Below are 26036 nucleotides of genomic sequence, written 5' to 3' on the forward strand. Positions count from 1 at the left end.
TATAATATTTCTTACTATGTTTGCACTCGGTGCCCAAGATTTGACGCACGCTAAATTATTTGCTACTCAAAACAGTTTTTTATTCTATAAAAAGTGGTATTAAAACTCTTTTTTTCGATGACAATTTTGTCTTTTTCATTAGAATTGGGATATAATCAGTCACGGCACCGTGAGTATGTCAATACTGTTTTTTTCCTATTGATACTTTTTACCACGATGAAAAAGGAGGAATCTTCTATGAAAATATTCACTAGTGAATTCTTGCTCCAGATAGAAAAATTTCATGATGAAAAGATTCTATTAGATACAATAAAAATATTCTCTTAGTTTGTTTCAAAGAAAATATGTTGCTACCTCGATATATCATATTAAATATGATCCAAAATTTGGATATTATGATTGATACATGCATATACTATGGGATAGTTCAAGTTATAAACTTTGTATACATAATGCTTAGTCTTCTACATTGAGCAAAAAAGAGCTTTGAAAAGATCAAGAGCATAAATGGTGTTGCACAATACTTCTATCACATGTACATATGACATGTTTTTTGCCCGCATTTATGATAAATTAGTTATATTTGATTCATCTTCATAAAATATGAGATCAAGTGGTAAAACTATAAACAATCAAAAAATCTGCTTGAGACATGTCTCACAAAAAGCGGCTTGTGTACTACAAGGAACATACTTGTATACATATTTAAATAACAAAAACTAAAAAAAGAGAGTAACATCCCAAAATTGTAAGTATCATCCCAATAAGAGTTTGCTAGCGAAGCTAAATCTAAAGTATTTCAACTTCGTTTTGACCAATGTCTTCTCCTTTTTCCTTAGCAAGCTTCACTTTCTTGCATTGGAATTCCCAACTCACCAAAACATCCAATGTCTCAAGTCCTTCGCGCGATTTCTTAAAGTCAAATGATCCCTTAGGAGTTTTCTCTTGAATTTCTTTCTAAAAGTCATCAAGTCGTTTGTACATCAAGTCTACATTGTCCTCTCCCATAAGCTTCAAAGCAATGGCTTCCTTCGTTGATTGCTTTATGCTATTGATCTATTAAAATCAGCAATCAACCACATATCAAGTACATATTTAGCTCAAAAAAAACTTAAAGTATACTTGCTTTGACATTTACAAAAGGTCCAAGGCTAGGTATACATGAATTCACATATATGAGTTAGTGTTTTGATTCCTTGACGAGAAAGATATATGTTCATCTTTCGAGCAATTGGAATCTACAAAATCAATAAGTCACATAAGTTTGTTAATGAGCTCAAGGAAATAAATATAAACAAGTCAATAGTAATATACTTTAGAAGAGTCCTCTTTGTATCTTGCAGGGACTTGTCTCTCCCTCTTTGAAGTTCCATTTGTCTTGACAGTAGTTGTACTAATGGTTGCTTGTTGGAAACATCCTTAAGAACCTATTAAAACATGTTAATATATAAGATGTAAAGTTGAATACATATATTTATTAAAGAGTTAGTGATATAAACATACTTTCTTTTTCAAGGGAAAGCTCTTCTTTGTTTTGTTTTTTCCCTTGTAATAGGACCAAAGCAAAAACTTCAATAAACTACCACACAACTATAGCATCATGTCAATGATTTTGTGACACTCACCAATAGTTTACTCACAAGCAACTTTTTGCTTCTTATATTGTGCATTGTTGATGGGGTTATCATCATCCTGAAAGACATACTCGAGTTGAAACAAAGGTATAGACATTTAAATACTTGAAGTGTGATAAATGTACCATTTCAAATGGCTCTGTATCACTCTCCTCATCATTTTCCAAGGGATGCTTTGCAACCTGCACATAAACTTCCATCAAATAACTAGAACATTTATAAATACCATAATACTCAGAAAATATACCAAAGTTGGTCTCACAAAATCTTGTATGATAGATATAGAATGATCTTCAGAGGGCTTGGTCAAGTCAAACATTTTCCATGTATGCTACAACAAAAAATAAATAAACTTTCAAACTTAGAAAGGCAAATGGGTTTGCTTACTCAAAATGGTTTAAGAAGTGTTACTCTTTTGTTTTCATCGGCGGTGTTTTCCAAATCAATGCAAAATCCTCCACTCAAAGGTGAGCTACTTGCCACAACATCGATCTGCTAAAGTATACTTAGTTTGTGTAAGTAAAATATACTACAACGTGATGTATTTGAATTTCCAATAACTTTAAAGTACCACTTTGACTTGCTTGTTTGGAGTCCAAGTGCCTTGGCCATTCACCTTTGAAGAAAAAACTTTTATTGAAAACAAAACTCGGTACGAGTAAAGAACATCTTAGTGGCCACATGCTAGTTATACAAACCCGATCAAGCATCTTTGTGTACCAAGTATCATCTTTTGTGAAAGAGGAGGTCGATTTCATGTCATGTGTGAGGATGATCCATGCAAAATATTTGTCACCTATGAAAACATGTAGATAAATTACTCTAGTATTCATGCAGATAAGTTCAAGAACACACTCTACAAATACTTGTCTTGAATGTCCCAAATCATATTCAAGAGACAAATTTGTTGGTTCCAAGTAAGTGAAGGCCCTATTTGGAGTGCAATTTTCCTTGAGAGCATAAAATTAATACATAAGAAACTCCTCTAAGAAGATATTTAAATGTTATGTAATTGACCAACCTCCAATTGAACTTCACAAATATCTTTCTTTCCTTCTATAGTTGAATTGACACTAGACATTTCTTGTAAAAATGAGGAAAGACTTGTATCCTTGCAAGGTTGTCCTTAAAGAGTTAAAATGTCACAAAAAATTAAGCAAAAAATTAAAAAGTAAACATTCTTACCAACTCTTCGGAAGTTGTTTTATTCTCATTACTTAGATACACAACTGGAACTTCTATCACTTGTCTCTAGATTCAAATATACCAAGGTGAGTTACTAATCAATCCAAAAATAACCATATCAAATGACACAACATAAACTCAATCATTACTCACAATTTTCAATGATGATACTTGTACGAGGCTTCCGGGAATATAAAGTTCAATGGCATCATGATTGATTGATTCAATCTGAACCCTCCATTGGTCATACTTATTTCCACCACTTAGCTTTGAAAGAACTACTCCTATGCCAACTTGCTTCGTGTTTGCATCAAGAAATGGAATAAAGCAAAACTGTTGTGGGATACCTTGAAGAAACAATCCACATCTACATTGGATATTCTCCTCTGATATGATCTTGGATGATCCCATGATAGTCACCTTCTCTTGTAGTACACTTGCTGGAACATAGCAAACATCATGCACGGTTGGTGTATGCAAGGCTTCGCTATCATTTCCTTGCCTTGCATCTTCGCTATCCAAATCGACCATTATTGCATCCAATTTGTCACCTTAAGTGATTTCTCTCGATATCTCCCGGTGAAGCTCCTCCTTTGACATATGATTGCCTTTACTAGTGTTTGGAAAAATTGGCCTTGCTTTGAGCTTATTTAGTTTGAGAAAAATTTGTCGCTCTGTCATGTAGTCACTGTCTTCTAGTTCTTTCTTGTTACGCAAAGGAGACAATGTCTTTCTTTTTTGATGGATGAACTTATCAACTGCCTCTCTCATTTTCTTGTCCTTAGGAAAGGCTACATACATGAACTTTTTAGGTGAAAACAAACCAAGTCCTTGCTCAACCCACCTGCGAATTCGCTCCAAGTTTCTATTATATGCACGATGCTCCAAAGAGAAATTGTCGCGAAGAAAGATTTTCTCCTTTGCGGTCATTGGAAAGATTGGAGTCTTGGATCGTGACATAGACTGAAGGGTGGTGTCACTTGAACAATGATTTTCTTCTTTCTCCTCCTCATGTGACATTGAGGATGATTGAATTGTGGTGAGTGCCTTTTGATCATTTGGAACTTGATTCTCTCTAAGCAATGAAGTTTGATCTCTCTCTGCAACTTTACTTTGAGCCCAGCTATGCAACGCAAACCTGTGTCCACTTATGTCAACTCCTAGAGCTTCCCATGAAGCAACAGACATGTACAAAAGACTTCTTTCATTGACATTGTTTCTGCGTATGCTGCGTGTGTACCGATCTTGACCCAAAAATCCTTTAATGAAACATGAGACTTGATGAGCATCCCATTTATAAATGCTCGCCAATGGCTCGTCTTCCATGTTGACTTAAATAAAGATAACCTATTCAAAAAACACATGAATTAAAAGCCAATGATAAGAACCATATAATAATAGATCAAATAACACTCGTTAAAAACCAATACAATACCATTGCCCCGTTCATTATACCTAGTAATGATTCTAAATTCTAAAATCCCCTATGTATGCCATTTGTATTTGCGGAGAACACAAAGAGAGACCAATGTAATTAATAAATAACTGATAGCAAACTATAAACATCTCTCATGTTATTTCACCCCAATAAGCATTAACAAACAATTTTGAATACATAGCTAAAAAATATGCATCATTTCTGTAACACTCATAAATACAAAAGAAAGAAGAGAAATTCTCTCCTAAATGGTAATGACTGTATTATGTGCATTGCCATTTGTGAGAGAGAGAGAGAGAGAGAGAGAGAGAGAGAGAGAGAGAGTTACCACTTATAAGTTGTGCAACTTCAAGCGGAATGTGTGTGTGTGTGTGTGTGTGTGTGTGTGTGTGTGTGTGTGTGTGTGAGAGAGAGAGAGAGAGAGAGAGAGAGAGAGAGAGAGAGAGAGAGAGAGAGAGAGAGAGACTTACTTCTCACTTGCAATGCACTTTCAAGCCCACTTCAAGTGCTTCTTGCAGATGAGGCACCACTCAGAAGCTACGGATGCAGAGGCGCCACTAAGAAGCTACGTCGGATGCAAGAGGCACTTCCAAACTTTGCATGATTTAGTGGACATGAATGCCCACGTTCACTTCTTTTCAAACTAAGGTAAACGTGAGTATTTTGGCCGTCCAATTCTGGGTAAGTTTTATTCTTAAACATCATTGAAAGTGCTTTAAAAAAAAAATTTTAATGAAAGGAACAGCCACGGCGCCGTGACTGTTCCTTCATTGAAAACAATGAGCTCTCGAGTGATGTAGCTTGCATCTTCTGCATTCCAAGGTTGCTCCGACAACGTCACCCATAAAGAGGCTTAACAGTGCTCCTTGCTTACAACTTTGCGAAGAGAGCTAGTTGGCTCTTCTATCAAAGACTAGAGAGAGAGAGAAGCCATTGTGACAACAGAAAGAGTGGCAGAGAAGACGTACGCTTCATACAGGTGTTGTGCAAAGTTTGCAGCTTACGTGCATGGATTATTTTGCAACGACGCATTCTCCAGGTAATGCCCACTTCTAGTCCCAGCTATGTTCACATGTGGTCATGAAATTAGTCTTCATGCAATAAAAAATGCATAATGGTATACATCAGAATAAGCATAAGTGTGTATCTTTGATTGGACGAGAATTTTCTAATATTTGTGGCTTTAACATATTGTTAGCATCAAGGGCTTTGTAGTATAATTTGATGGCTCATCAACAACATCTAAGCATGGCTTGCTAGTTTTCTTAGATATTGGGATCTCAACTTAGAGTAGTTTAAGCTTGACATTTTGCAAATGGATTACGTAAGTCAGAGCTAAGACAAAGTCTCGACCGTTTCAAAACCTAGGCATAATTGATTTCGTTGTAGTTAGTGACATCTCAGAATCTAGGGTACAAGATATTCTCAACATGGGTAGGTCCAGGAATAAAGTGGCCTATTTTTTGTAAATTCAAAGCTCTAGATGTAGTCTTGTGGATAACATTTTCATGAAAATGTGCCTAACAATGGTTGCAAATATATACATGGTTTAACGTGATGACTGCCATGTAATTCCATGTTTGATTTATATTGGCATGAATCATCACTACTAATAGATCCAAGGTCTCACTTGTGTTTCCTCCTCCATGTGAGCCATTGCCACATCCATGCAGGGCATATCATACAATCAACATATTCTACGAGACAACTTGTTTGGATAAGAATCCCATCAAGAATTTCGTGTGCTTTCATAAACACCACATTCTGCATACATAATGACCATTTGCTGGTGTTAAGAAAAGCCCTGAACTTCTTTTCCAGAGCCATGTTATGCGTATTTTAGGGCCAAAACATCAGGTGCAGCGAAATTGAAATGGTGAAGATATAGTTTTACACTTCTAAAAAATCCTTCTACTTCTTTCCTTGCGTTAGTGATCCCTTTTTGCTTACATGATGGTTCCTTTTACTTTCCTTAGAAGAGAGGGGTTGAAAGAATGCGATAGAAATGGGTAGAGGGAGAGAGAAAGAGAGAAGAGAAGAGTGGCACCCAATGGGGTCCCAACCAGCCCTCTCAAGGGCTCCCACACCGTTGCCGATGTGGTATTTGCTTTAGATTGCGTAAATGGAATGTACACACAATACAATACCTCAAGTGCAGACTCTACTGACTCGAATAATGACTGGCTGATTTGATGCACCTTGGATCCTTCTTGATGTGGGATTGCGGATGGCCATCGAGGGTACATCTTGGGCTGATTTGCGCTCCCGATGTGAGAGTAATGAAGAACTGAGTTTTGGCTACGAAAATACAGATTTTCACGAAAAACGCACCAAATCTCTCATGTAGAGCAGGGCTGAAAACACACATCGCAACAATGCCGATGGGCAGCAGTGGAGCTCTCGATGACGGCGAAGGAATGGCCAAGGTGAGGGCTCAATGGTCTGCCCAAGTACCGAACCGCATCTGGGATAGGTAGCGTTAGCAAATCTCGCATTGCCTCACCGGCTGTAAGGTGCAGCGGAATGAATGTTTGAACTTTGCTCAAGATGAGTTCTCCGAACTGTGCTCAAGGTTCCTTTTTCTTCTTATGGAAGGTAGAGCCTTCCGTTCTTAATGAGAGAGTGCCATGATCATAACAAAGTGAATGGACACTGTGCGTGCAAGTTTATGAGACTGAGAGATAGAGAGAAAAGAGAAATACCACACCAGAGACGACGTAAAACCCTCCTCCGAAGGCCCCACTGTCTTCGGCGAGAGTGGTCTTCTATTGATTGCACAAACTGGTACAAACTGAATGCATGTGACTGATGCAAGTCTAGGCTAGATCGACGACGACGACAGGGATGGCGAGACCGATCTAAGGACTGAAATCTGCTACTCTTTATCTGCTATCCAAAAACGCTAATGGGCTGAAATTTGTTGCGGCTGAAAACGCAGGAGAAAACGCTGCCCTTGCTGGTCTTTATGGCTGAAAACTGTCAGTGCTTATCTGCTAAAATCTGATGGTTCTTAGGGCTGAAAGCTGATGATCTTTACCTGCTGAAAATCGCCATGGTTGAGGGCGATTCTGACATGCTGAAACGCTAAGACTGCAGATTTGGAAAACGCTTGAGCTGTCCAAAAACGCCAGGGCTGCAAATCTTCTTGGAGGAAAAACGCTAGGGCTGGCATTGTCTGGGCGACGGATATCTGCTGAAGAAATCATGAGCTTCAAATTATGTTGAAGGAATGCAACATCTCAAGTGCAAACTCTACTTACTCAAATGATGACAAGCTGATTTGATGCACCTTGAATCTCTCTCGATGTGGGATTGCGAATGGCCTCCGAGGGTAGATCTAGGACTGATTTGCGCTTTTGATGTGAGAGGAATGAAGAACTGAGATCTGGCTGCAAAAACGCAGATTTGCGACGAAAAACGTACCAAATCTCTCACGTAGAGCACGGCAGAAAACGCAGCGCAACGATGCCGATGATGGGCAGGAGTGGAGCTCTCGATGACAACGAAGGAATGGCCAAGGTGAGGACTCAATGGTCTGCCCAAGTACCGGACCGCATCTGGGATAGGTAGCGTTAGTAAATCTCGCATTGCCTCACTGGCTATAAGATGCAACGGAATGAATGTTTGAACTTTGCTCAAGATGAGTGCTCCGAACTGTGCTCAAGGTTCCTTTTTTCTTCTTATGGAAGGTAGAGCCTTCCGTTCTTAATGAGAGAGTGCCATGATCATAACAAAGTGAATGGACACTGTGCTTGCAAGTGTATGAGACTGAGAGATAGAGAGAGAAGAGGAATACGACACCAGAGACGTTGTAAAACCCTCCTCCGAAGGCCCCACTCTCGTCGGCGAGAGTGGTCCTTCTATTGATTGCACAAACTGGTACAAATTGAATGCATGTGACTGATGCAAGTCTAGGCTAGATCGATGGCGAGACTGATCTAAGGGTTGAAATCTGCTACTCTTTATCTGCTGTCCAAAAACGCTAATGGGCTGAAATCTGTTGCGGCTGAAAACGCAGGAGATAACGCTGCCCTTGCTGGTCTTTACGGCTGAAAACTGTTGGTGGTTATCTGCTAAAATCTGATGGTTCTTAGGGCTGAAAACTGATGATCTTTGCCCGCTGAAAATCGCCATGGTTGAGGGCGATTATGACATGCTAAAAATGCTAAGACTGCAGATCTGGAAAACACAAGAGCTCTCCAAAAACGCCAAGGCTGCAAATCTTCTTGGAGGAAAAACGCTAGGGCTGGGATTGTCTGAGCCACGGGTATCTGCTGAAGAAATCATGAGCTTCAAATTATGTTGAAGGAATGCAACACCTCAAGTGCAGACTCTACTGACTCGAATGATGACCAGCTGATGCACCTTGAATCTCTCTCGATGTGGGATTGCGAATGGCCTCCGAGGGTAGATCTGGGACTGATTTGCGCTTTTGATGTGAGAGGAATGAAGAACTGAGATCTGGCTGCAAAAACGCAGATCGCAACGATGCCGATGATGGGCAAGAGTGGAGCTCTCGATGATGGCGAAGGAATGGCCAAGGTGAGGGCTCAATGGTCTGCCCAAGTACTAGACAGAATCTGGGATAGGTAGTGTTAGCAAATCTCGCATTGCCTCATCGGCTGTGAGGTGCAACGGAATGAATGTTTGAACTTTGCTCAAAATGAGTGCTCCGAACTATGCTCAAGGTTCCTTTTTCTTCTTATGGAAGGTAGAGCCTTCCTTTCTTAATGAGAGATTGCCATGATCATAACAAAGTGAATGGACACTCTGCGTGCAAGTGTATGAGACTGAGAAATAGAGAGAGAAGAGGAATACGACACCAGAGACGTTGTAAAACCCTCCTCCGAAGGCCGCACTCTCGTCGGCGAGAGTGGTCTTCTATTGATTGCACAAGCTGGTAGAAACTGAATGCATGTGATTGATGCAAGTCTAGGCTAGATCGATGACGACGACGGGGATGGCAAGACCGATCTAAGGGCTGAAATCTGCTACTCTTTATCTGCTATCCAAAAACGCTAATGGGCTGAAATCTGCTGCGGCTGAAAACGCAAGAGAAAACGCTGCCCTTGCTGGTCTTTATGTATGAAAACTGTCGGTGCTTATCTGCTAAAATCTGATGGTTCTTAGGGCTGAAAACTGATGATCTTTACCTACTGAAAATCGCCATGGTTGAGGGAGATTCTGACATGCTGAAAACGCTAAGACTGCAGATCTGGAAAACGCTAGAGCTCTCTAAAAACGCCAGGGCTGCAAATCTTCTTGGAGGAAAAACGCTAGGGCTGGGATTGTCTGGGCGACGGGTATCTGCTGAAGAAATCATGAGCTTCAAATTATGTTGAAGGAATGCAACACCTCAAGTGCAGACTCTACTGACTCAAATGATGACCGGCTGATTTGATGCACCTTTAATCTCTCGATGTGGGATTGCGAATGGCCTGAGAGTGTAGATCTAGGGCTGATTTGCGCTTTTGATGTGAGAGGAATGAAGAATTGAGATGTGGATGCAAAAACGCAGATTTGCGATGAAAAACGCACCAAATCTCTCGCGTAGAGCACGGCTGAAAACGCAAATGGCAACGATGCCGATGATGGAGAGTAGTGGAGCTCTCGATGACGGCGAAGGAATGGCCAAGATGAGGGCTCAATGGGTTGCCAAAGTACCGGACCCATCTGGGATAGGTAGCGTTAGCAAATCTCGCACTGCCTCACCGGCGATGGGAAAAATGCTGGCTTGCTCTGCTGAAAACTGAAAACGTTGGCTTGCTCTGATGCCTAGAAGTAGCACTAGAGAATGGTATTATGCATGGAACTAAAAACGTTGGCTGATATCCCTAAAAACGCTGGCTGATCTTGCTAGCTGAAATGCCAGGCTGGTTGTTTCAAAAACACTGAGAAAGATGCTCTCCTGCAACTGCCTCTGCAACTTGACTTGAAAATGGAAGCTCTCTTGCTCACCTATGCCGCCGATTCCATGCGAGCCATTCTCACAGCCATGTTTGGCATATTCTGCAATCAATGCATTCTAAGAGATGAACTTCTAGACGACAAGCCCATATAACACTTTAGCATACATATCAACCACTTGTAGGTGTGTAAAAGTCAGTCATCTCCTTGCCACAACCATATTGGGCATATCTTCCAATGAACATGCTCCAAGAGAGAACATTCTAGACCAACGCATGTTTAAAGACAATCATGAGCTTCAAATTATGTTGAAGGAATGCAATACCTCAAGTGCAGACTCTACTGACTCGAACGATGACTGGCTGATTTGATGCACCTTGAATCCTTCTCGATGTGGGATTGCGAATGGCCATCAAGGGTAGATTTGGGGCTGAGTTGTGCTCCCGATGTGAGAGGAATGAAGGAATGAGATCTGGCTGCAAAAACACATATTTGCGACGAAAAACCATGCAATCTCTCACGTAGATCAGGGTTGAAAACGCAAATTGCATCGATGCCGATGATGGAGAGCATTGGAGAACTCGATGATGGCGTGCCAAAGTACCAAACCGCATCTTACGCACTGCTCGCTACTGCTTAAAACCCCCCCCTCCCCCCTCGCTGCCCTCGCGCTGCCCCCATAGCCCCCGCCTGTCCTTGCGCGTGGCAACCGAGCCCGCCCACCCACCCTGCTGCACGTACCTGCCCACTGCCCCCCTCTTGCGCCGCCCCCCCTCCCCCCCCCCCCCCCCCCCCCCCTTTTTCCTCTTCTTTCCCGAAGACTCCTGCAAACTGCCTCTGGCAGCATAGTTTCTTTGGACTGTGCTCGGCGCGCTTGATTGCAGAGTCTCTTCTCCGTCCGCTTCTTCGCCACAGCAGTAGACACAGATGGAGGCTCTAGCTCCGCCACAGAGGGACTCGTCCAAAGCTCCCTCGCCCGACCCCGCGAGCCCACCATTCGACTTGCTCTTTCACCGACAGAGCAAGCGAGCCTAGCCGCAGAGGTAGAGCGCTTGCAGGCGACTTCTGTCATCTGCAAGATTCTCGGCACTCGACCTAGCAGAGGAGAGGTGTGGAACCTTCTCCACGCCCGCCTTCTCGCAGAGGTAGGCAAGATCTTGGACGTACAGATACTCGGACGAGGTTACTATTAGATCGAGTTTGAGACCTCCGAGATGGCGTCCAAGGTCATCGCCATGAGTCCATTGACCATCCGAGTAGCAGGAGCCCACTTTCGACAGTGGAGACATGGTTTCGACCCTACTTCGGATGTTCTAGTAGAGGAGGCAGACATCCCCATCTCTGTCTGCTTTCCAGGTTTGCGGAGGGAGTACTTACCACTTTTATCCAGGATCGGCTCAGCCATTGGGACTGTCCTAGAGACACCTCCCACGACAGCCTCAATAGCTGCCAAGGCGGCTAGCATTCCCTCAGTTCGCGTTTTGGTCAGAGATACTCACACGCTCCCGAAGGTTATTCTTTTGCCTCGGGTGAGTGGGGGTTGGTTTAGACAGAGAGTGGAGTATTCGGGCCTCTCGAACCAGTCCTTCATTTGTCGACAGATGGGCCATCTAGCGAAGGCCTGTCCACGGAGGAGGCCTCGACCTACACCACTGCCTCAGCCCCAGCCTGCAAGGGCTGGCCAGCAAACACAGACAGAGACACAGTGCACACATGCAGAGCCACCCTCTGAGCCTGGGGCTCCAGCGGAGGAGGGATGGCAGCAGGTCTGTGGCCGACGACGACAGGGCCCACAACGACAGCTTGGTACTCAGAGTGGTCCTCAGGCGTCTACTCAGTAGCAGTGGGTTCCCACGGGGAACCGGTTTGGTCCTCTTGAGCACGATGAGGTCCCTGCTCTAGCCCCCACCCCAGCTTCACCCTCGACAGCCCATCCCCCCTCAGAGTTCCCCCCTCTCCTCATCATTTCTCCCCCGCCTCCTGCTCCCGCCGCCTCTTCCCCCCACCCCTCTACCTCTGCCGCTCCCCCCCGCCCCTCTTCTCCACCGCTCCCCCCTGCTCTTTCTCCCCCCCCTCCCGTCTCAGTTCCACAGTCGACCCAAGGCACAGGGCCTTCTCCGGCTGCTAGGAGATCTCTTGGCAACACCTTTGCCACGAGTCGCTTGGCGAGAGAGGGACAACCTTTCTTGCGGCTCCCTCTACAGGTACAGACGTCTCCCCTTGCAGCTATCCCTCGTGATGTGACGAGCATTGACATTCGGCGCCGATGGGACTTCTTCGACTACGACTTCACTCGTTTTCTCGACGACCCCTCAGCAGACCATGAGGCAGCTTGCTTCAGGGTCCATGTTCCGTTCCTTGCAGCTAGGGGAACAGAGGCCTTGGACTCAGCAGTTGGCTTCTCCTTTCCCCTTTGCGGCAGGGACCAGACTGAGCGGACTCTCGACTCAGTGTTGGGATGGTTGTACACATAGGTCCTAGAGTTCTCTCACCACATGGGAGGACTAGGAGTTACAGACATGCTTCAAACTTTGTGGCCATTGGCCAAGTTTGCGGTGACACCTCGAGATTCAGCAAGATGTAGACACATTGTGGTTTACTTCTTTGCCGATACACAGTGCTTGCCATGCTATGTATACATTCATGAGGACTCCTGGACAGAGGAGGTTGCTTTCTGTACGGCTCGCTTTGCTTGGGCTTGGGCCAGGCACTCGTTGCAGTCACGCCTATCTAGAGGACGCTTAGATGCGGATTACTCCCCATCCAAGCCAGCCTCGAAGATAGCCCGTCTAGCTGCTGCGGCAGCATCTGTTCTCTCTCGATCCCCATGAGGATCGTCTCATGGAACGTGCAGGGACTAGGTGGGCCACAGTTTCAGCGTCAGCGGGGCCGATTGCGTCAGGAGCTTCAACGCTACCTTGTGGGATGAGAGATTGATCTCCTTATGCTTCAGGAGCACCAAATGTGTGAGAGCCGCATTAGACGTTGTGGTCAGCTCTTGCGTGGACGATATGATACTTTTTGGTCAGGTGCTTTTGGACCTCGAGGCATCCAGGGTGGGGTATGTATGACTATTGCGGACTCTTTGCAGCAGGCCATTGTGGGCAGAGGGATTATTGTGCTAGGCAGGGCTCAGTGGATTACTATGCAGGTTCAGGGTTGCCTAGTGGGCTTCCTGAACATCTATGCGTCCAATGTGGCGAGTGCTCGAGCAGAGTTTTCGTCACAGATAGTTGAGTCTCTGCCGCAGGCAGAACACTGGTGCATAGGAGGGGACTTCAACATGTTGGAAGACCCTTCTGAGAGGATTGGTGGTAGCCATGCTACTGTGCATGGAGTTGAGCCGGCAGCTTGGGAGAGGTTTTATATGACTGAGGGTCTCGGATGTTTGGCAACACTCTGGTTTTGTGAGGCCCCCAGACAGCCTTGCCTTCTCTCGTTCGGACCGTAGAGTGGGAGGAGTGAATCTATCGCGGATAGATCGCTTCTACACTAGTGAGCATTTCAGTGACTTGGGAGGGACAGTGGGCATTCTGGCAAGGACTTCCTTCTCGGGCCATGCACCAGTGATCCTCACAATGGCAGACAGACAGAGGAGTGGGAGCACGATGCTTCGCATCCCAGAGAGGGTCTTGTTGGACTCAGCACTCAGAGAGCGGGTAGAGGCTCTCTAGACAGAGAGCTTGGACAAGCAGGATTCTCCTGCTGACAGAGTGGCCTCAGGCCTAGCTCAGATTAGCCGTTTCTTTCCCCAGGAGTCTCTGGCTCACCGAGCTGCAGCGAGAGAGGAGGAGCAACGTCTCAGACGGGGCATTGCTTCGTTACAAAGGATGCAGGAGCAACATCCAGGCAGTCCTTGGTTGGAAGAGCAGCTACAGCAGGCTCGACAGGAGCTTGTTAGCACAGAGGAGAGGCGACATGAGTTTGCTTTCCACCGACAAGCATCTCAGTGGACCCAGGTGGGCGACAGAGTGACTGGTGCTTTCTTTGAGGCAGTGGGACCTAGGCATTCGCATGCCAAGGTCAGTCAGTTGAGGAGGCCCGACGGGTCAGTTGCTTCTGAGCCCGAGGATATGCGTGCATTTGCTACTGACTTTTATCGTGAGTTACTGTCAGAGCGTCAAGATGCATGCAGGGAGTAGGTTTGGGCACAGATGTCTTGTCTTGTGACTGAGGAGATGCGTCAGAGGCTTGAGCTGCCACTTTATCTTGAGGAGCTGCACACGGCTCTTAGGGCCTTCCTCCGTGGTAACTGTCCAGGTGAGGATGGGCTGACTCCCAGTTTTTTCTTGGAGTACTGGGACCTGCTTCGCCCAGATCTCTGTAGTGCTTTCCAGTACATTTTGCACACAGGAGTGATGCCTGACAGCATGAGTGAGGGCCTGATCTACCTCATTCCCAAGGAGGGTGGCTCCTTGGATGAGATTGGACAGTGGCGTCCCATCACCATCCTCAACTCAGCCTACAAAATTCTTGCCAAGGCTCTGAGTTCGAGGATTCAGCCACTTCTAGAGAGCCTTATACATGGGACTCAGATAGGTTTTGTCAAGGAACACAGTATCCTTGACAACATCTTTACTTTTTGGGAGGCTTCTGCCCTAGCACGGCTCCGTAGTGAGGACCTAGTGATTCTTCTTCTCGATTTTGAGAAGGCATACGACAGAGTTGACTCCGACTTTCTAGAGGGCACTCTACGCAGGATGGGCTTCTCAGATGCTTGGATCAGAGGGGTGTCAGCTTTGTACAGACAGGCTCACAGTCAGGTACTTTTGGCAAGATGTAGAGGTGATCGCTTCATGCTCACACGTTCAGTAAGTAGCGCTGTCCTCTTGCCCCCTTCCTTTTTCTGTTCTATGCGGAGGCGATGAGCAAGTTTTTGGTGTCGCAGCAGGTTGGTCTACGGGGCTTAGCACTCCCTATTCGGGGAGATGAGCCACTGGACGCTGAGTTTGCTGACGACTCAGCCTTGTACTTAGATGGCCAGGAGGCCAACCTTCACAGGTGTGAGCAGGCTCTGGAGACCTTCTTTTGTGCATCGGGCGTACTGATCAAATGGAGAAAGACAGTGGCTTTCTCGGTTGGTAGTGCTCCTGTGCCTGATTGGATGCCAGGAGAGGGTTTTACGTGGATTCCCCCAGGGACTGCAGTTCGGTACTTGGGCTGTCAGGTTGGTTTGGACTTGTCTCCCGAGCAGCAGATTGCTCCCCTTCTCCTGTCTATCGGGAGGAAGTTGTTACATTGGAGCTCAGCACGACTTTCTTTGGCTGGTAGAGTAGTAGTGGCCAACCAGGTGTTGTTGGCGACTATGTGGTACATCACTTCTTGCTGGATCTTCTTGAGTTCTTGTATCAGCCAAGTAGAGAGGCTGATCAGGAACTTCCTTTGGTCAGGACGTGACACTCAGATAGCCCGAGCCAAAGTGGCTTGGAAGGTCATCACTCTTCCTTGTTCACAGGGAGGGCTTGGGATCATTGACCCAGCACAACAGAGCAGATCCCTTCTTGGGAAGTTCATCGTCAAAGGACTTCTTCCAGGTGAGGAGCCCTGGAAGGAGTTCTTGCTACAGCGGCTTCGTGCTAGGGTGCCTCAGGCAGGAGGCCCCTGGTCGACCAGATGGAGGGCCTCCTGGCAACCTTCGACCAGATGGATCTTCACAGAGATACGCAAAGTTGGTTTGAGCAGGAGACTGGAGGACCGCTTCGCTGTGAGTTTGCTTCGTTCTTGGGAGCTCTTGCGGCGAGGCCTGGAGCAGAGACAGCCTACTTGCACGGAGGAGCGCCTACGGTAGAACCTTGTCTGGAACCCCATGGTTAGCACTTAGAGAGGCCACTTGGTTGGTTCGGCCTCATGTTGCCTAGGGTCCCATGGCAACGGCCACTTGGTTGGTTCGGCCTCATGTTTCCTGGGGTCCCATGGTAGCGGGTCCAGGGTACTCTCTAGGTGACTTATTAGAGTTCACAGGCTTGTCAGAGGAGATGCAGGGTTTTCAGCTACAAGGCATGAGAGGGGTGCAGAGCATGTGCGAGGACATCTCAGAGGCAGTTCCAGCTGAGCCAGTAGCACCCAGGTGGATGGGAGCCTTCACACGACTGCAGATTCTCATCTCAGTGAGGGCCTGCTCAGAGACTATTCCATCCCTTTTCTTCGAGCTTCAAGGTGGGGGACGCCTACAGCGAGTTGCAGTAGAGGCCCCACAGGTGGCAGAGTGTTGTTTTCAGAGGATCCAAGTAGTGGGTATCTGTGGGAGGACTTGTGTCAGGATCCTGACCCAGCAGCTCTTGAGACTGGACACTGGAGGCTGTGGGCTTGGGAGTGTTGTCCACTGACAGGAGTACAGTGGGATCCTGGTGAGTGGCTCTGGAGGGATCCTTTCTCTTCTGCAGACCATCCAGGTGTCCCGTTCTTTCAGTACATTGTTCGACTAGGACGTCATATACTAGCAGCATAGAGAGAGGCCCGCCCCGTCGCAACACCTCATTGGCAGGAGGAGGGTCTCACAGCTGAGTTCTTGGAAGCCTTCTGGGAGAGGTTGTGCGACTCCAGACAGCCGAGGCGAGTCACCTTGTTTCAGTAGCTGGTCGCACACAAAGCTACAGCAGTTGGGAGCTGGCTAGTGCATAGTGGTCTCTCGGCCGCATGTGCAGCTTGTGACCATCTTGTGGAGAGTTAGCGTCACTGTCTTTGGGATTGTCCTTCGGCCGAGCAGGTGTAGCTACAAGTTCTTGGCTGATGCCTGCTCTCTCCACGGCTCGACAGTACACTTGGGGAGCAGCGGCTTGGTCCACCCTCACAGGCCCGGCACTTCAGTTTGAGCTATCTTCCACCAGCACGATGATAGTGATGCAGGAGGGGCGACCTACACTCCAGCCTGCTACAAAGCTTACTCCACAGGAGTGGTGCAGTGAGAGAGAGGAGTGTTGGGAGCTCATCAGTGGCCTGACACTCTGGTCCATCTGGCGGGCCCGTTGCTTCCGCATCTTTGAGGGTCGCCCTGTGCCACCAGCAGAGACTGTTCGCGATTTTTGGCTAGAGCTGATCCATACTCTCAGAGGACAGCTTGAGGGACTATAGGGAAGCTCCGACCGCATGCGGGAGTGTAGAGAGGCTTTCCTTCGACTCTGGCGTCCTGGGCCTTTTTACACCATGGTCCAGGGTGTACTCCGATGGCACTACCGACCACCTGTGTGGCTTTTCCCTCCCCCCATTTCTTGATTTAGCCCCATTGTACATATGCTGGTTTCTTCATTGGGAGAGTCTCCCATCATGGTTGTTGTAGCCCTCTCTTGAAGAGGTGGTTGTAGCCCTATGGGCAGTTTCAGTAACTAATAGAAGGATCTTTTTCTCGTTAAAAAAAAGTACCATACCGCATCTCGGATAGGTAGCGTTAGCAAATCTTGCACTGCCTTACTGGTGATGGGAAAAATGCTGGTCTGCTCCGCTGAAAACTGAAAATGCCAGCTTACTCTGATGCCAAGAAGTAGCACTAGAGTGTGGTATTAGGCATGGATCTGAAAACGCTCGCTGATACCCCTAAAATGCTGGTTGAAAATGTCAGGCTAACTGTTTCAAAAACACTGAGGAAGATGCTCTCCTGCAACTTGACTTGCAAATTGGAAGCTCTCTTGCTCAACTTGGTTTGCGACGAAAAACGCAGCAAATCGCTCAGGTAGAGCAGGGCTGAAAATGCAAATCGCAACGATGCCGATGATGGAGAGCAGTGAAGCACTCGATGACGGCGAAGGAATGGCCAAGATGAGGGCTCAATGGACTGCCAAAGTACCATATCGCATCTGGGATAGGTAACGTTAGTAAATCTCGCACTGCCTCACCCCGGCGATGGAAAAAATGATGGCCTGCTCTGCTGAAAACTGAAAACACCGGCTTGCTCTCATGCCAAGAAGTAGCTGTCACGTGACACATCGAACCCTATGTGTCCGTGGGACAAGCTACAACATGACCAGGGTTCAATTCAATCAAGTCAGTCAGTGATCTGACACTTTGTGAGTCTGTTCGCAGACCATGCATGTCCAAGCACTTAGATCAGATGAATATCCTCCGGTTGCACATAGCTTGTGAATACTCACCTTTGGGGCTGATCCACTGTTGTCTTGGGGCTGATCTAGACTGTAATTGTAATGATGGCTAATTACTCTTCACTTCGCATCTAATGAAAAAAACGCAGCAATCAACGTGTCCCAATGCTCTCGCGAGGAATGTGAATTATCTCATCTTTGTCGTACATAATATGGTGCTTCCATGTGAGCTGAGAACTCTACCATATATTGGGGCTGATTTGTTGCGTTTTTTGGGCCAAAAACGGTGCTATTTTGGGGTTGATTTCCTCCTGTTTTGGGGCCAAGAATGGTTCTACTTAAGGACTAATCCACTACGGTTTTGGGGCCCAAAATGCTCCTGTTTTGGGACTGATTCACAGTGTGATCACAAGCTTCCGCAAGCCATAGTGGTTTGGTCTGGAAAATCTCAAGACTTAGTCAGTCACTCTCCGACCTCGCCCTTGAGCTAGGAACACCGACGAGATCTCACCTATGCCGCCATATCTATACAAGCCATTGTCGCTTGTGTTGAACATATCTTGTAATTAACGTGTTCTAAGAGATGACCTTTTAGGCAAGAATCCTTGTACCAGACTTTGGACACTCCAAGTCGAGATTCTATTGTGACACCACAAGAAGACACTTCAAAACAGTTCACAGTTCACAATTGATGGAATCTACAATCAACGACAATGCTATGGGTTGATCTACTCATGCCGATATCGACGATGGCTAAAAATTGAAAAACGTTGACTAATCTGAGGGCTAAATTGAAAAACGCTCGCTAATCTGAGGGCTGAATCTGAAAACGCTGACTGACCTGCTGTCTTGGGATGAATTCCAAAAATGTCGGGTTGATATGGTACTTTCGCTAAAATTTGAAAATGTTAGCTAATCTGGTGGCTGCCATCGTCGGACCTTATGTGTCAAAATGCTTGTGTTTTAGGGCTGAAAAGCTACTTTCTTGGGTTGCAAATATTGCTATTTTGGGATGATCTGATATTGTTTTAGGACTGATTTGCTCGTGTTTTGGGACTCAAAATGCTATAGTTTTGCTGGTTGATCAGGAGTGTAATTTTGCGAGCTTGAATGTCCAAAACAAGGCTCAAAGAAGGGGTTAAAACCCTTGCTCTATATTAATCAAAGTGTTATATATTTTAAGATGTTTGTTGGTCTTAGCACCAAGCCTCACTCATTGTGAGTTTATTTTAACTTTACTTGTTTGTGATCCTTGTTTCAAGGATGATTTGATTGTACTAATCAAGAATTTGTGTTTTAATTTGGCCATGTTTAATGATAAAAGACGATGGAGGGGCAAGGGGAAAGCACCCAAATTACGTTAGGAGAGGTTGTTAGCATCCAATCGCTAGAGGTAAGCATGGTGGTGGCTCGGTTCAAAATTCTTTGGTAAGCATTCAAAGATCAAATAGTAGGTATGTGGAGATTGACGCAAGACTTTTGCAAAGCTGGGTAGCCAAGCATGAGTTTCAAAACGAGACCTAGCTTCCTTGGGTCCCCCTTTGTCGGCTAGTGGGCCATGAAGCCGTACGCAGTACTAGGGGTAATGTTGTTGAGCTAGGGTATAAGTTTAGGCAGGTGGGCTATATGCCAAGTCTCAGAAACTTTCTTGTCTCTGAAAGATTTCCCAATGGAGAACCATCCATATAACTGAAGAGGATGAGACAAAATGGGATAACTCCTTTTAGGGAGACATCAATCGACAATTTGACAAGGAGCTTTCACTTTCCCAAGGTTGGGCTCACCTTGTAGGCAGAAAGCTCGTGGTATTGCACGGAAATCATCGTTTACGAGCTTCGACTTCAGAAATTAATAATGGTATGTACTTATTGTGGTTCAATAGTAGTGATCTAGATTTTTTTTCACATTGTAATCTTAACAAGGGTTCATATAGCTTGTCGCGATAATCGTTCGAAGTGCGTACGTGGCAAATGCACCATGATATGCTTCTTGGCTGATGAAGAGTGCTCAATGTTGTGGACTCTAGATTGTCTTAACAGGTAGAAGACGTCACGTTCCCTATGCTTCTCTTCTCTAATTCATCTCAAGTGATTTGATAGTAATATTGACTTGTGTTTTAAAGCTTGACACATATCAAGTGATGTTTTTTTAATCAGAAGGCTTGGATTTGGAAATGAGCAAAGTTGGAAGAAGTATTTTACTGAAGAAGCTCTTCAAAAGAGATTGATTTTGAAATTGTAGAGGATAAAAAAAGACATCCCTGGATCTGGTGGAAGATACCACTAGGTCTTCTCATGCAGTTGTTATACTCGGTAACTCTCTTTAACTTTGATCTAGCTTTATGACATCGTAAATTGACTATCTTGTCTCATTTGATTGTTATTGTAGACTGAATTTAAAGAGGAGTTGACAACAAAAATATGAGATGGTAATGTCTCGCCAGATAGCGAGAACTATGATATAGAGTACAAGCGTTGCATTCATGAGGTGGAGCAGCATCTTAAAACGAAAAAGGGGTTCAAGCTAGCAGCAATAGCCAACCCTGCATTGAGAGACAGGTGGGCTAATAAGCTCTATGGTCTAGATTGGGAGAGTGACCATAATGTAACTCTTGACAAGCTTGTTACCTTGACTCAAACACTGATCTCACCAGAGAGGTAAACTTTATGGGATTTTTGATATGTTGAAGTGCATTCTATTCTTCAAATTTTAGTTTTGAATATTTGATGTGTAGAAAACTGTTTGCCCTTGATCGCATATTAAGCAAAGACACTGGAAGATTATGGGGCTTTGATGGAGGAGACAAAGAAAGGCGTTCTTACGTTTCACATTAATCTTATTGGGAGTGTGTTGTGGAGCGAGCGATAGAGCTCATAAAAGGGATTAAAGAAGTATCTTTCAATGCATTTAGCGAGGCTATAATGACATTTTTTTATGCTTGTCAACAAAAACATCTTACGCATGCTTTTAAGGAGCTACCGAAGCTGACACTTGGAATGTCAAAGAAGAAGATACCATATTTGGAGGCTACTGCTCATAGATTTGCCTATAGGTAAGTATAATGTACTCAAGACTTGTATCGCAATTTGCAGTTTTTATAGTTGATCATTTCTTCAAATGTTGTATAATGAAATTGGCCAGGTGGTTTGCGGAAATATTGAGAGAGGAGGAGATTAGCGAGATTCCACCCGAGGTTGAAGACTGGAAACGAGCTGATATTGCTCGTTACAAGTCTTTATATCTCCGGTCTTGGCTAGATGCAGGCAAAGCACTACCAGAATCATTACAAGATATTCCATGGTTTTTAGAATACTCAGAAGGGGAATATCCAGAGGATGAGAAGAATTTGTATAATTGTGAGAGAAATATCATTCTCTTAAATCACTAATAGTTTTGTAACTTGTTTCTACCTATACATCTATGCATGTATCTTGTGTATGTAGCCCCATATGAGAGTTTTGAGTGTATGCAGATTTGATAGGTAAAAAAAGAGTCAAGGATGACTCTCACCCCAAAGATAAAAGCATGGCCATTGTTGAGAACATTGGTAGTCCCCTTTGGCATTAGCTTTGAACGAGGACTACCAATGTTCTCAACAATGGCCATGCTTTTATCTTTGTGGTGAGAGTCATCCTTGACTCTTTTTTTACCTATCAGATCTGCATACACTCAAAACTCTCATATGGGGCTACATACACAAGATACATGCATAGATGTATAGGTAGAAACAAGTTACAAAACTAATAGTGATTTAAGAGAATGATATTTCTCTCACCATTATACAAATTCTTCTCATCCTCTGGATATTCCCCTTCTGAGTATTCTAAAAACCATGGAATATCCTGTAATGATTCTGGTAGTGCTTTGCCTGCATCTAGCCATGACCGGAGATATAAAGACTTGTAACGAGCAATATCAGCTCGTTTCTAGTCTTCAACCTCGGGTGGAATATCGCTAATCTCCTCCTCTCTCAATATTTCCGCAAACCACCTGGCCAATTTCATTATACAACATTTGAAGAAATGATCAACTATAAAAACTGCAAATTGCGATACAAGTCTTGAGTACATTATACTTACCTATAGGCAAATCTACGAGCAGTAGCCTCCAAATATGGCATCTTCTTCTTTGACATTCCAAGTGTCAGCTTCGGTAGCTCCTTAAAAGCATGCGTAAGATGTTTTTGTTGACAAGCATAAAAAAATGTCATCCTAGGAAACATGAGGTCGACTACCAACCAAGTGGCCTCTCTGAGTGCTAACCATGGGGTTCCAGACGAGGGGCTACCGTAGGCGCTCCTCCGTGCACATCGGCTGTCGATGCTCCAGGCCACATCGTAGGAGCTCCCAATAACGAAGCAAACTCACAACAAAACGGTCCTCTAGTCTCCTGCTCAAACCAACTCGGCGCATCTCTGTAAAGATCCATCTGGTCAAAGGTTGCCAAGGGCCTCTTGATTGAGGCACCCTGGCACGAAGCCTCTGCAACAAGAACTCCTTCCAGGGCTCCTCACCTGGAAGAAGTCCTCTGACTATGAACTTCCCTAGAAGGGCTCTGCTCTGCTGTGCTGGATCAATGATCCCAAGCCCTCCCTGAGAACAAGGAAGCGTGATGACCGACCAAGCCACCTTGGCTCGGGCCATCTGAGTGTCACGTCCTGACCAAAGGAAGTTCCTGATCAGCCTTTCTACCTGGCTGATACAAGAACTCGAGAAGATCCAGCAGGAGGTGATGTACCACATAGTCACCAACAGCACCTGGTTGGCAACTACTACTCTATCAGCCAGCGACGACAGACGTGCTGAGCTCCAATGTAACAGCTTTCTCCCGATAGACAGGAGAAGGCTACCGTAGGCGCTCCTCCGTGCAAGTAGGCTGTCTCTGCTCCAGGCCTCGCCGCAAGAGGTCCCAAGAACGAAGCAAACTCACAGCGAAGCGGTCCTCCAGTCTCCTGCTCAAACCAACTTTGCGTGTCTCTGTGAAGATCCATCTGGTCGAAGGTTGCCAAGAGGCCCTCCATCTGGTCGACCAGGGGCCTCCTGCCTGAGGCACCCTAGCACGAAGCCGCTGTAGCAAGAACTCCTTCCAGGGCTCCTCACCTGGAAGAAGTCCTTTGACGATGAACTTCCCAAGAAGGGATTTGCTCTGTTGTGCTGGGTCAATGATCCCAAGCCCTCCCTGTGAACAAGGAAGAGTGATGACCTTCCAAGCCACTTTGGCTCGGGCTATCTGAGTGTCACGTCCTGACCAAAGGAAGTTCCTGATCAGCCTCTCTACTTGGCTGATACAAGAACTCAAGAAGATCCAGCAAGAAGTGATGTACCACATAGTCGCCAACAACACTTGGTTGGCCACTACTACTCTACCAGCCAAAGAAAGTCGTGCTGAGCTCCAATGTAACAACTTCCTCCCGATAGACAGGAGAAGGGGAGCAAGCTGCTGCTCGGGAGACAAGTCCAAACCAACCTGACAACCCAAGTATCGAACTGCAGTCCCTGGGGGAATCCACTTGAAACCCTCTCCTGGCATCCAATCTGGCATAGGAGCACTACCAACCGAGAAAGCCACTGTCTTTCTCCAGTTGATCAGTGCGCCCGATGCACAACAGAAGGTCTCCAGAGCCTGCTCACATCTGTGAAGATTGGCCTCCTGGCCATCTAAGTACAAGGCTGAGTCATCGGCAAACTCAGCGTCCAGTAGCTCCTCTCCCCGAATAGGGAGTGCTAAGCCCCGAAGACCAACCTGCTGTGACACCAAAAATCTGCTCATCGCCTCTGCATAGAACAGAAAGAGAAAGGGGGCAAGAGGGCAGCCCTGTTTGACCGAGCGTGTGAGCATGAAGCGCGCAACTCTTTCCCCTGCCAAAAGCACCTGCCTGTACAAAGCTGACACCCCTCTGATCCAAGCATCTGAGAAGCCCATCCTGCGAAGAGTGCTCTCTAGAAAGTCCCAGTCAACTCGATCGTAGGCCTTCTCAAAATCGAGAAGAAGAATCACAAGGTCCTCACCAAGGAGCCGTGCCAAGGCAGAAGCCTCCCAGAAAGTAAAGATGTTGTCAAGGATACTGCGTTCCTTGACAAAACCTGTCTGAGTCCCATGTATAAGGCTCTCTAAAAGTGGCTGAATCCTCAAACTCAGAGCCTTGGCAAGAATTTTGTAGGCTGAGTTGAGGATGGTGATAGGGCGCCACTGTCGAATCTCATCCAAGGAGCCACCCTCCTTGGGAATGAGGTAGATCAGACCCTCACTCATGCTGTCAGGCATCACTCCTGTGTGCAAAATGTACTCAAAAGCACTACAAAGATCTGGGCCAAGCAGGTCCCAGTACTCCAAGAAAAAGCTGGGGGTCAACCCATCCTGACCTGGACAGCTACCACGAGGAAGGGCCCTCAGAGCTGTGTGCAGCTTCTCAAGCTGAAGTGGCATCTCTAGCCTCTGGCGCATCTCCTCTGTCACAAGGCATGGCATCTCTGCCCAAACCTGCTCCCTGCATGCATCCTGCCGCTCTGACTGAGGCTCAGCCGACAGTAACTCATGGTAGAAGTCAGTAGCGACTGCACGCATATCCTCGGGCTCACAAGCAACTCACCCATCGGGCCTCCTCAACTGACTGACCTTGGCATGCGAATGTCGAGGCCCCACTGTCTCAAAAAAAGCACCAGTCACTCTGTCACCCACCTGAGTCCACTGAGATGCCTGTCAGTGGAAGGTAAACTCATGACGCCTCTCCTCTGTGCTAGCAAGCTCCTGTCGAGCCTGCTGTAACTGCTCCTCCAACCATGGACTGTCTGGATGCTGCTCCTGTATCCTCTGTAGTGAAGCAATGCCCCGTCTGAGAAGCTGCTCCGCCTCTCTCGCTGCAGCCCGGCGAGCCAGAGACTCCTGAAGAAAAAAGTGGCTAAGCTGAGCTAGGCCTGAGGCCACTCTGCCTGCAGGTGAATTCTGTCTGTCCATACCCTCTGTCCAGTGAGCCTCTACCCTCTCTCTGAGTGCTGAGTCCAACAAGACCCTCTCGGGGATGTGGAGCATCGTGCTCCCACTCCTCTGCCTGTCTGCCACTGTGAGGATCACTGGTGCATGGTCCGAGAAGGAAGTCCCTGCCAGGATGCCCACTGAACCCCCCAAGTCACTAAAGTGGTCACTAGTGTAGAAGCGATCTATCCGCAATAGATTCACTCCTCCCACTCTGCGGTCCGATCTAGAGAAGGCAAGACTGTCTGGGGGCCTCACAAAACCTGAGTACTGCCATGTATCCGAGACCCTCAAAGTCATACAAAACCTCTCCCAAGCAGCCAACTCGACTCCATGCGCAGTACCATGGCTACCACCAATCCTGTCAGAAGGGTCCTCCAACATGTTGAAGTCCCCTTCTATACACCAATGATCAGCCTGCGACAAAGACTCAACAATCTGTGACCAAAACTCTGCACGAGCACTCGCCACATTGGGCGCATAGATGTTCAGGAAGCCCACAAGGCCACCCTGAACCTGCATAGTAATCCACTAAGCCCTGCCTGGCACAATAATCCCTCTGCCTACAATGGCCTGTTGCAATGAGTCCGCAATAGTCATACATACCCCTCCCTGGATGCCTCCAGGTCCAAAAGCAGCTGACCAAAAGGTATCATACCGTCCACGCAAAATCTGACCACAACGCCGAATGCGGCTCTCACACAGATGGTGCTCCTGAAGCATAAGAAGATCAATCTCTCCTCCGAGAGGGAGCTGGGGAGAGTGGAGGAGAAGAGGGGCGAGATGGGGCGACAGAGGTAGAGGGGCGGGATGGAGAGGCGACGGGAGCAGAAGGCGGGGAGGATGAGGCAAAGGGAGGGAACTCTT

General features: G+C 46.3%; 2 protein-coding genes across 2 annotated transcripts in view; one reads left to right on the plus strand and one right to left on the minus strand.

Moving 5' to 3' along the window:
- The window catches only part of LOC147455824 (uncharacterized), a 30320-nt gene extending 25030 nt beyond the window's left edge, over window positions 1-5290 (plus strand). The window contains exons 2-3 of the transcript XR_015188418.1: window positions 4776-4905; window positions 5080-5290. The gene's annotated coding sequence lies outside the window, so the exon portion shown is untranslated. The remainder of the gene's footprint in view (window positions 1-4775; window positions 4906-5079) is intronic.
- The window catches only part of LOC147455826 (uncharacterized), a 52218-nt gene continuing 26895 nt past the window's right edge, over window positions 714-26036 (minus strand). The window contains exons 3-13 of the mRNA XM_086514471.1: window positions 3664-4166; window positions 3167-3333; window positions 2333-2430; window positions 2206-2250; window positions 2046-2126; window positions 1897-1965; window positions 1760-1816; window positions 1641-1692; window positions 1504-1545; window positions 1315-1418; window positions 714-1238 (exon numbers count right to left, since the gene is read on the minus strand). Coding sequence (XP_086370597.1) covers window positions 1152-1238; window positions 1315-1418; window positions 1504-1545; window positions 1641-1692; window positions 1760-1816; window positions 1897-1965; window positions 2046-2126; window positions 2206-2250; window positions 2333-2430; window positions 3167-3333; window positions 3664-4145 — 1284 coding nt within the window. The 5' untranslated portion in view covers window positions 4146-4166 and the 3' untranslated portion in view covers window positions 714-1151. The remainder of the gene's footprint in view (window positions 1239-1314; window positions 1419-1503; window positions 1546-1640; window positions 1693-1759; window positions 1817-1896; window positions 1966-2045; window positions 2127-2205; window positions 2251-2332; window positions 2431-3166; window positions 3334-3663; window positions 4167-26036) is intronic.

Source organism: Adiantum capillus-veneris, chromosome 6, assembly GCF_014529385.1.
Source record: "Adiantum capillus-veneris isolate H3 chromosome 6, ASM1452938v2, whole genome shotgun sequence".
Taxonomy (NCBI): domain Eukaryota; kingdom Viridiplantae; phylum Streptophyta; class Polypodiopsida; order Polypodiales; family Pteridaceae; genus Adiantum; species Adiantum capillus-veneris.